This window comes from Cariama cristata, unplaced genomic scaffold, assembly GCF_000690535.1.
Source record: "Cariama cristata isolate BGI_N322 unplaced genomic scaffold, ASM69053v1 scaffold37511, whole genome shotgun sequence".
In the NCBI taxonomy this organism is placed as follows: domain Eukaryota; kingdom Metazoa; phylum Chordata; class Aves; order Cariamiformes; family Cariamidae; genus Cariama; species Cariama cristata.
Genome location: NW_009600502.1, coordinates 477 through 11,693, shown reverse-complemented (window position 1 = coordinate 11,693; position 11,217 = coordinate 477). Strand labels below are relative to the sequence as shown.

The window sequence follows — 11,217 nt, the reverse complement described above, 5'->3', positions numbered from 1 at the left end:
AGGCGGCTGGACTACGTGAACCATGCCAGGAGGTTGGCGGAGGACGACTGGGCAGGGATGGAGAGTGAGGGCGAGGAGAAGGAGGGGGAAGATGCGGAGGAAGAGGAGATGGACGTGGATGCTGGCAAGAAGTTGCCCAAGCGCTACGCCAATCAGGTGAGGAGCTGCCTGCCCCCCTGCGAGGGGCTGTGGGTGTGAATGCAGGGCCAGGCAGGGTGAGGGGTGTGGGGTGGTGAGGCTGGGCATGGTGAGCGGTATGGTGATGGCTGCGTTGGGGCTGAGAGTGACGTGTTCTGCCTGGCTTGGTGCTCAGAGGGGAACTGTGCCTCGGTTCTGGCTCTGAGACGTGCTGCGTTCAAATGGCGGACAGGTGGAGATGGGTTGCCTGCGTGCTTTGGGAGATTTCAGCTCAGCTAGCAGCTTTTGTATCCTGTTATGCAGCACTCGGTTAAAGATTTCTGTCCCTCCCCATGCCTGGGACACCGGGAAGGAAGGGAAACCTCAGTTGATGGGTTTTATCAGCCTTGGTGCCGTATTGGTCCTGAAGACACACAGCCTCTCAGGTGATCGTGGCCATGCAATTTCTGAAGAGGTCAACTTGTCTGGGCTCTTTACTCCTAATCTTTAGGAATCTCTAAGGTCTGCCATGTATTTAAAAATAAATGCATGAATTAAAGTGCTGAAGTGAGGCTGGAGTGGGGACTAAGGTGTAGGGGTGCCCAGGTGAGGACTGTGAGCCCCATTCTGTAGTCTGAAGCTTAGTTAGCAGCTGGGAAGCAAAAGAAGGACTTGAGGGAGAGTCTGTTATGCAGGTTGGTTGGGGGTGGGGGGGGAGCCCCTTTGGTGCCATTCTGCAGGGTGATGAGCAACGCAAGTTGCCTCTGAAGCACCCAGTGTAGCTGTTGAAGCCAAGTCGAAACCTTCTTGCTTTATCCTTGAGCTGTGAGTTTTCCGTGACTCTGGAAGGGTTGCTACTAACTGATTTTTTTTCCTGGATTTCTCCATAGCTGATGCTGTCAGAATGGCTGGTCGACGTCCCCTTGGATCTGGAGCAGGAGTGGGTTGTAGTGGTGTGTCCCGTCGGGAAAAGGGCACTAGTCGTGGCGTCCAGGGTAAGCAGCAACAGTGGTGATGTCTCACCATCTGGTAAAGACCTGTACCTGTTTCCAACCAACATAAGACTAGCCCGCGTGTCTGGCATGACTTTTTTTTTTCTCTACCGTTTCCTCACAGGGCACAACAGCAGCTTACACCAAGAGTGGCTTCTGTGTCAACAGGTTCCCATCCCTGCTGCCAGGAGGGAACCGGCACAATTCAACAAGCGAGAAAGGTAATGGTGTGACGAAGCATTTGGGATAGAGAGGGGGGAACCGCCTGCTTCTCTCTATGAGTGTGTGTGCTGGCAGGCTTGGTGCTGCTCCTCCAGCTCACCTGAGCCCTGGAGCTGTGCCCTTTTCTGGTGCTGAGGGTAACTCTGGGGATAACTACACGTGGACAATATCGGGTACCTTTATGCTAGATAAGAACGTCTTTAGTTAGCTGCCTGGTTAACTGATGCTCTAAACTTCAACATCCTCTCTGTCTTCTGACAGAGTGCTGTGTACGGTGTGGTCTTTCTTAATACCTCTTGTAGTTGCTTTCTTGCCCTGAGGAGGGGTTACTGTTTGATAAATACCGTTTTTTGAAACACACCTTTGCTTGCTGTGGCTCTGGCTGGTACCCTTGTAGCCTTGTTGGACCCCTGACGCTAAAGGCTTTTTGTGGTCACAGCTTCTATTAGCCTTACATCAGAGCAGGCTCAATGCAGGAGAGATTTGATCTGGCATTTGCCTGTTGGGTTAGGCAGTCTCTGGAGCATGTCTGGACCTCCCAGTGTTTGTGTGTGCAGTGTACTGCATCTTGGACTGCATCTACAATGAGGCAAAGCAGACGTACTATATCCTCGATGTGATGTGCTGGAGAGGACACCCTGTTTATGACTGCCAGGTACTGAATCTCCCCTTTCTGCCCTGCCTTCCCTTTTGTTCCCTGTTCCAAGAGCTGCTTTTCAGCCAGCACTGGACATAGCCCACTATGTAGTAGCATGGGTACTTTGTCTAAGCACCAGCATCTTTACAGCTTATGGGCTGCTGGCTACTGGAATAACTGGGTACATCTTTTGGGGGTATCTGGGGAAGCAGCAGAATTTGGGGTGCTGGCTGGTTCTGCAGGTGAAGCTGAGTTTGTAAATCTCCCGGGCAAGTGCAGAGGAATGGAGATGCTCAGCAGGTGCTGATCGGTGATGTGTGGTGGATAGTCATTAAGCCTCTGCCTCCTTTCACAGACCGACTTCAGATTCTTCTGGCTCTCCTCAAAGATCCAAGAGGAGGAAGGGCTGGGAGAGAAAAGCAGGATTAATCCAGTAAGTTCTTTTGTACTGAGAGGAGGAGGAGGATGGGGGATAATCTCCTGTTCAGCAGGCTTCAGCACTTTCTTTCACAAGCGGAAGCTTTTTTTCTCTTTTTTTTATCCTTCACAGATCAGGCTTCAAAGTGTACTTCTGATGAAATGAGATGCCATGTTCAGGATGTAAATAGAACCACTGAGTATTGTAAATGTGTGGGTTTTTGTTTTGTTTTTTTTTTCCCCAGCCAAAGTGCTGAGGGAGATCAGACTGCAGGGTGTCAGCTAACTTCCATGCAGTTTTAGCTTTCCCTTGAAACGGAATGGAAAACCAGTGTGGTTTCTACAGGGGCAGCGTTGGTCAGCAACCTGACTACAATGGGTTTATTCTTGTGTAGCTTTGTGGGCTTGCAAGGCCAGGGGAAAGGTCTGTAAATCTTCAGTCTTCCCTCCTGCTTAAACTAACCATTGAAGGTGTTAGGATGGATGCCGGATTGCCAGCTGACGTCCCTGCTGAGCAAGGATGAAAAGTCTTCCTTTGAAGACTTACACATGGAGGTCAGACCTAGAACCCAGAGCAGGTTGGAAGGTGATTTTAGGGGACAGACATAAGAGATTTGGCAGCCTGGCTTATGGAGCGCAGTTTGCAGAGCAGGACTTGATCGCTGTGCAGCCTCCGTGCTTGCTCAGACACAGCTAAGCAGAGCACCTCCTGTGGGTTGAGCAGATCAGTCATAAACAGGGATGACCGTTCCTGTGCCAGCAGGGAAGGTATCTGTACTTGGAGAACATCCCATTCTGACTCCAACGGGAACATCCAGAAGACAGCTACCTAATGAAGGGGGGGGTTCGTTTCAGCTTTCACTTCCTGGGTGGAAAGATTTTCTTGGCTGAGCCAGCAGCCAGGAGGAGACGTCTGTCTGCTTTGCATCCTGCCCAGAAGTCATAATTTTCTATTTTGGTTAAAAGAGCATTTCAGGGTCAGCTCTCCTGAAAAGTCCTTCCTGCAGTCTTAGATGCTTGGAAAAAACGGTATCGGGAGCATGTGGGAGCTGTGCACTGAGTCTCTGCCATCTGCATCTCTCATTAAATGCCAGGGAAGGGGTCATTTGGAACTGGGATGATAAAATACCTGAAATTCTAGGCACCCTAGATTTCATGCTGTCTGGGCATCATGGTGACAATCCATGGGTCGTCTTTTAAAGGTCATCTTCTTTTTCTGGGCAGAGATTTGTAAAGTTGCAGCAATGTATGTGCTTTATCCAGTACTGCTGGAGAGGTGGTGGTTGTTATCTCTAATGACCATTCCCACCCCATCCTCTCTGGTGGCTAGGGTGATTTTTGTACGTTTTCATGGAAGCACTCCCAGTTACTCCAGTGGGATATGACTGGCACCAATGGACAGCTCGGTCCTGATGTTTTGTCTCTAGATCTGGGGTTTGCTTACAAATTGCTGTTCTGAATCGCATCAGAGGTCGGTCTGTCCCAATAACTCATAGTAATCACAGAGACCAATCTCTATGGAAAGAGTAAGAAATTGGAGATAACCTGTCATGTTCCCTCTGACTTCATCAGCCAGTGGTTGTACCTAGATCATGGAGTTAATGGCCCCCAGGGACCTGCCATTCAGGAGCTGGTCTAATCCTCTTTTCAGCTTGTTTGTGCTTTTGGCCCTCTGATACCCTGTGGCAGGAAGGCCAGCAGTTTAATGATGTGGTCCCTGCTTGAGATCTCTTCTCTAGTTACTTCATCTGACGCCCGTCCCTCACCCTTTCTCTCTCATGCTGGATCTTGCACTGGGGGAAATCCTTCATTCTCAGCTGCCTTCACACCAGTGCTTGATTCAGTGACTTGTTCTGCTTTAGGCCATGCAGTTGTCTCTTCTAACCCTCTCTTACTCTTTCAGTTCAAATTCGTGGGCCTGCAGAACTTCCCCTGCTCCTCGGACAGCCTGTGTAAGATGCTGGCTATGGACTTCCCCTTCGAGGTGAGAACACACAGGCGGGGACCTGGAGCTCGGCCTTAGAGACAGCCCCACTGCGCATCTCCCAGTGCTTGGAGAGGGGTGCATCCCCTTCACTTGGGGAATGTGCTCTCCCAAGGCCTGCAGGGAGCTTGCTGAGCTGCGCTGTTGTTTCCCTGTCACCAGGTACAGGCTGCATCCAACCAAACTAATTGGCAAGAATTAAACCCTAGCATTCCCTGTGTTTGGGCTGCCTTTACTGCTGCTGACTGTTGTCTGAAAGAGCCCTTGGGGAAGAGAGGGTTGATGCGGACACCCAGACTGCCTCCAGAAGCAGCGTAGCTCATGCTCATGTGGCAGCATGATGGACAGCTGACCTTTTTTAGGGCCAAAGCAGGTACTGCCTGCTGCCCTGTGTGGGCTTGCGTGGGTACAGGCATGAGGATCTCTGTGGTGGGCTCCCTATGTGGTGGTGTTTCTCGAGAGGTCTGTGGGGTGGGCAGAGTGATGTCTTTCTCTGATCTCTGTGTTTCCTTAGTCTAGCTACTTCCCCCTGTCTGTGCAAGGCACCCAGCTACCTTGTGTCTTGTGCCCAGGAAAGAAAGGGGGGTGGTAAGCTCCCAATGGTTTCTGAGGGGTTTGGGCGTTAGCGATGGGTGCCTGAGATGTACTGGAGCTGGGGGCAGATAGCTGTAACAGAAGCAGCTGGGAGGGGTTCAGATGAGTCTGTCCTCCTGCTATACTCCTGTTGGATCTTGTGGAGGAGATAGTGCGCGCTCTCCTTTTTGCTTTGGGTTAGATCCGGCAGCTTCCTGCCTTTGGCTCCTGCTGCTCTTGGCTCTCTGAGGTGCCCGTTCCCCCAGCGAGAGCGGATGAACGGGACACCTGCATTTGCTTCATCCGCTTTAGATGTAGGTGCTGTTGAGGCCTCTCTGCTGACCTGTGGGAGAAGGGCAGGGCAGGCAAATCGATGTGCCACCCAGTTCAGCTCTGTGTGGTTTTGAGCAGCAAGTTGGAAGCTCTTGTGAAAACAGCTCAGGCTGCTTTTGACTGCCCTGGCTGACTTGGCATTGAAGCGGAAGAGGATAGAGGAGGTGATGGCATTCCGGCACAGCGTTGGTGACAAACATCTGGGAGCCAGAAGCTCCTCCAGTGGCTGCAGCAGTTTCTGTGGAGTGCCCAGTCTCAGCCTTGGATCAGGAATGGCCTCTACAGTGGTTGCTTGTTCCGCTAAGCCAAAAGTCACATTGATTTTACCATGTCTCTTGTGCCCTCCTGCCCCTAGGTAGCGAGTAACATAAGTGCGGGTTTAAATCTAAGGGACGCTAATTTGGCTGTGAGGGCTGACTTTGCCTTCTGCTTGTCAAAGCCAGGACAGTCATTAGAGAGAGTCGGAAGGTCCCAGCCCCTTCCTCGTCTTGCCAGACCCCACTCTGAACACAGATCAGGGAGTGTTGAGAAGGCATCCCAGGTTTCCTACAGCTGACTTGCTCAATTAGAAATGCTCCGCGTGCCTCTGCAGGAACAATCATTCCCATCTTTGCTGAAGAACGCTTCATTCCTTCCTGAGGCATCTGCTCCCATGAGAAAAGGCTGAGAAGTATTGCCCCACTGTGGTCAGAGCAGAAAACTTTCGGCCTGGGAAGGAGACGGTTGTGAAACGCCTGGGGTGGGAGATGGAGTTGATCAGACTCTCCCTTGTAATCTAGCTGTGATTTGCCCCCCAGGTTCTCTGGCCGATACATCGGGGTGCAACCCCAACAAGTGAAACGTGGCGTAATTTGGCTCAAAGCAACTGGTAACCCCACAGAAACCGTGGTGCCGCTTCCAGGAATGAAGGGGACGGTGGGTCTCTTTGTGATGTGCCACGAGAGGGAGCCCAAGAAGTCCCCGTAAATGGCTTCCACCAACAGTGCATAACGAAATAAACTTTTCAGAAGGCAAAATTAGCGCAGTATAATAGAGGTCGTCTTATGCCTGGGCCCAGCATCTTGTGATCCTTACAAGGATCTCCTGCGTGTGGTGGCAACAGAGGTGGTCAGTGCTTTCAGATCTTCATCTTCAGAATTAATCTGTAACCTTAGAGTTAGGACCTGGTCTGCTATATTCAGCGGAATTTTTTTTCCACTGAATTCAGTGGACTTTGGATCAGTTGACTGGCACTGAATTTGAAGTGGTTTTTGGAGTAGATCTTTAGAGCTACTGTCCTACTCACAGATCTGAGTAAAACAATGTTCAGGTTTCCACGAAGGCAGAGGGAGACAAAGTCTCTGAGAAACCCTGGTGTGAAGGAACAGGAGTATGGTTAAGCACCTAAAATCTGAAAAACACGGCCATGAAATGTGAAATCCTGCCAGGCCTGTTTCTCATCAGGTTCCATCGTTTAGGGACAGTGTCAGCCCTTATTCTGATGTGGCTGGTGTCAGTGCGGTGACTCAGGGCAGGGACCTGGCCAACAAATTCAATGAACTGGAAGGAATATGGGAGTAACTTAAGAGAAATCAGGGGAAGGAAGAACATGACCTAACTCTCCACCAGGCTGAAGTCCACTGAATTCTCCAGCTTGGGGAAGATCTTTGGAGCACTCTGGAAGGCAGAAGCCTTGCCAGGCTCTGATCTTTACCAAAACATTCCTGTGGGTGCCAGAGAATCCCCGTTGCTCATCAAGTACTGCGCATCTGGAGGAATCGGCTGGATGTGCAGGCGTGGTGCTGGGGTGCTGCAGAATCTGGCTTTTCCCAAGTCTTTCCGGGAGGCAGGGGGAGGGAAAAGCTTTGTACTTTAGACATCCAGAGGGTTACACAAGGTCATCATGATGTTTACTGTTCTGGTTTTATGTTTTCCTAGCACAGGAATCCCCCTTTTTCTGGGATTATTTTGCAAGATCTTAACAGTGACTGAAAATTATGGACAGAGTGGTGGAAGAGGCTCTCCCAACTCTGCTGGAGGTTAGCATCCATGGTGCAGAGATGGATGTGTGCTGCTCTTTGCTCAGCCTGGCTCACAGTTCAGCACAGCAGCAGCAATCACCTTGATCTGCTTGGTTCCCCGATGCCCCAGCTCACTGCCAATATATGTGCCATTCTGCTCTATATATTCTGGGGGCTGTAGGCTTGGGGAGGGGCCTGGGAGCAAATCAGCCGGAGGTGGGCTCTTTTTCTCATCTCTTCTGCCCACTCAGCCACTTTTACATGTAGCCAAATGGCCTTTTAAGAGCTTGCGAGGCTGAGCTAAGAGGAGCGCTGCCTCCAGCGTTAGTCAGCCTGACAGCAGGATCTAACCTTGCAGAGTGCACCCCTGGGAAGCACAGGAAAAGGGGTTGAAAATCCCTGAACATGGTGGGGAAGTGGGGAAAACGTCAGCCAGCTGCAGTATTGCAGAGTGTGGAAATAGTAGCACAAGAGTTAGGGCCTAAACCTTCAAAGTCCTGAGTGCCCTTAACTGTCATTGATTGCTGGAGAAGTTCTCTCTTGGGAAACATGAAGAATTTATTTTGCATAAGCCAGCTGAAAGAGCTGTAGCAGCGTTACGAATTGGGGCTCCTTGGCGTCACGCGCTCTGACTAATTACTCACTAAATGTATTATTTAAAATAACCTTAATCCAGTAAAGTGGCCTTTCTGTGCGCTGCCTTACTGAGAAATCTGATGGCTTTTCTGCAGAATGGGATCATAGCAACCAGAGGAAAAGTGCTGGTCCATGCCGACATCAGGCTGAAATTGTTTGCCTTTGACAATTTAAAGCCATCCAGCAGTTGCTGGGCTTGCTCTGATCTTTCGGGACAGGAGCTCTGCAGGTTTCTTCTTTCCCTTCCGCTATTTATTGCACTGCTTGAGGAAAAATGATCCAGCTGGTAGTTTTGGCCTGTAAATGGAGAGCGGTGCTGTCATCTGGTGCTCTGTCATCCACCTGCGAAAGCTTCCAGCTCTGGCCTTTCATTCACTCTCTCCCCTTTTTACAGGTTGATGGACTTCTCTTCTATCACAAGCAAACCCACTATACCCCTGGCAGCACCCCGCTGGTGGGCTGGCTCCGGCCCTACATGGTACCCGAAATCCTCGGGCTCGCTGTGCCCGCTACTGTGCTCACTGCCAAACCGGAATATGCTGGGCGTCAGCTCCAGCAGATCATTGAGAGCAAGAAGAGTAAAAAGCTGGCAGCAGAAAAGGGTCACCCGAGCAGCGCGGCGGCTGCGAGGAACGGACATTATGAGCTGGAACACTTGTCTACCCCTCAGCCAGAAATCTCTCCGGAGGGCCAGGATGAAGCAGTGACCCAGATGGAGAATTAGGCTGCTGGGACAGACCGGTTGGGTAAGGAGAAAGCGAAAGGTTCCCCACTTCTCACTGTAACTCACACTCCCCGAGAGAGGAGCAAAGGTAATGATGATAGGATGGTTTTGTTTAAAGGGCACCAAAGTGGAATATCTTGCTCCAAGTGCCACTGGATTTTTTTTTATTTTTTTTTTTTTTGCCAGGGCTTCTGTGAGACCTTAACAGGATTGTCTGGTTCTTTGCTAAGACAGTCGTGCGTTGGGAAATGCAATGATCTGTCCCGACACTGCAGGGTTCCTGGTTCAGCTCCTGCCCCTGCTTCTCTTGAAGCCTCTGGCAAAGCTCCAGCATAGGAACAGTGCTCAGACCTCTGAGGTGCAGCTGCTGCTCATAACCCCAGCCCCACCTCCCCGGCCCCGGAAATCGGGGCATTTCAGCCTTTGATCCAGCTGTTTACTGAGGCCTTCTCAATGAAAGTTTTGTGGTCAGTCCGCTCCTAGTAACACAAAGTTTGCAGCAGGCTGCTGTAAATCCAAAGGCTGGGCTTTCCACACCCACATGTTACTGAGAAAAACAAAATTTCCTTGCATCGCAGTGGGCCCTGCCTCCAAGCACAGCTTTGTGCGGCGTGAGCACGGCAGAAGCCTGTACTCGAGGCTTTTCTCAGTAGGGGGAGGAAGGAATGGTTTCGCTCTGAAAAACGCTAGCATTGATTGTGCCAAATAAAAGGTTTCTCAGAAAGACAAATTCTTGAGCGTCTTCCTGCTACCTAAGGGTGGATGCGTGCTGTGCCTCCCAAATAGGGATTGAAAAATCGGTTGCAGCGCTAACTAGAGCAGAGGAAATACTTGTGCGGGTTTGATTCTTCTCCGCGCACCGAGGTGCTTCAGTCACTCCCCACTGCTCCCCCTCTTATCCCAGCCCAAGCCTGCTTTGTGAGTGCTGGCTGCTGCCTTTCCCCAGTTTTAGTGGGGATGAAACAATAGTACTCACCATCCCCAGGCTGTTTTTCAGAGGGAGGTTAAAAGGCCAGAGTGGGACCGCGCTCACCACAGAGAGGGGGAGATGAAATATCAGGCTGAACATGACGCTGGGGACTTTCCTCCTGGCCATCTATGAAAATGTCCCTGGAGGTGACATCCAGGAGCGGGGGTACCGAGAGCAGGGATGGCTGCCCACAGATAGCGGGGGTACTTGTATCCTGCCCTCGCACCCCCTGTTTTTCCCAGAAAAATGCTTGTTTCTGTGCCAAGCGTGTGATCATCTGACTGTGCAGCCGCTATTGTTTTTTTGGAGGAGCTGTTCTAACTGCGGCCAGAGCTGGCTGTGGGAGGGGGCTGGCGTCGGCTACCCCTCCCTGGGAGGGGAGGAAACAGCACCCTGGCTCCACAGCAGTCGGATATGGCCAAGCATGCTGCAGTCTTTTTTTTAAACAGCTGCTTTTTTTTTTTTTTAAAGTATATGAAGCAACTGGCCCAGGGGAAGAGGACAAACACCTGGACTGCCTTGTCCTCCCTGTCCCTCAAAGGCTCTGGGCTGCTCCGGCTGCAGGTTCCCTCTACGCTTCGGCCTCACCGGCTGGCAGAGGACTGCAGGGAGAGCCCTGGCCAGGAGACCACATCCAGCTTCCTCTCGGCCTAGTTTTCCTTCCGTCAGGCAATTAAACCCGGAGGTGGGCATCTGGATGTAAGATTTGTGCATCCCTTAGGGCAGAGAAAGCTGCAGCTCAGGTTACCGCCTCCCTACAGCAACCTTTCAAGGTCCTCCAGCCAGGGAAGGGAGTGGGCAGGGGAGAAAATAGAGCTGAAGAGGGGCTGCCTTCGGCTGCCCCCTCTGATCGATGGAGGGGAGCAAGAGGGAAACAACTGTAGCTTTCTGCCGGCTCCAGACGATGCCGCATAGTTTCCTTTTTAAAAGCATGAGCTGGGCTGGAGAAATAAATATTTGCGTTACAATTCCTGTTGGAAACGAAAGGCTGTGTTTGGAGAGAGGGTGTTAAATGGAAGTCACCAGGGCCAGTGCAGTTTGTTGCTGTGAATATTTTATTTGCTGGGTGCGATCCTGCTCCCAGCTGTTCCCTGCCCTGCTCCCAACTGGAAGAGGCAACAGCTTCAGCAGTGGCAGAGGAGGGGTCACACCACACCTCCCCGGGGGCTTAAATTTAGTCTAGGGCAGGAGAGCTGAGCGGGCAGCTCAACCTGTAGACGTGGCCTGGGGCTCTGGAGGACAGACAGCCCTTGAGCCCTCATCTAGCTCGGGGCTCAGCCCCTTCCCTCTGCCCTTCCATTTTCTCCGCGTTAGGTGCGAAGGCTTTTTGCCTTCCATTTTTTCTGATTTAGTTGCGAAGGCGCTGGCTGTAGGCACATTGCCAATGCAGTCCTCCTCGGCTGAACAAAATGTCCCCCTGTCCCAGGGCCGGGCTTTTTGGTGGGGCCACTGCTGTACAGCACAGGGCCCTGCTCCCTGGGGTCCCCACTCCTTCTCGGTAGCCCCTCGGGAGGAGCATCAGAGCTCTCCATCCAGGTGCCAACACCTGTGCCCGGCTGGAGTACGATTCAGTTCAGGGATTGTAAAGGAGGGAGAGCAATGAAACGGTTGG

At 51.6% G+C, this 11,217-nt stretch overlaps 1 protein-coding gene across 1 annotated transcript; it reads left to right on the top strand.

Moving 5' to 3' along the window:
• Nucleotides 1–3: 3 nt before the first annotated feature.
• SNUPN (snurportin 1) lies at nt 4–8,800 on the top strand (the record flags this gene model as incomplete). Its single annotated transcript, XM_009710042.1, has 7 exons — nt 4–156; nt 1,008–1,112; nt 1,234–1,330; nt 1,889–1,986; nt 2,324–2,401; nt 4,289–4,369; nt 8,306–8,800. Coding segments are annotated over 7 exons (942 nt in total), but the record flags the coding sequence as incomplete, so codon positions are not given.
• Between the last annotated feature and the right edge of the window lie 2,417 nt (nt 8,801–11,217).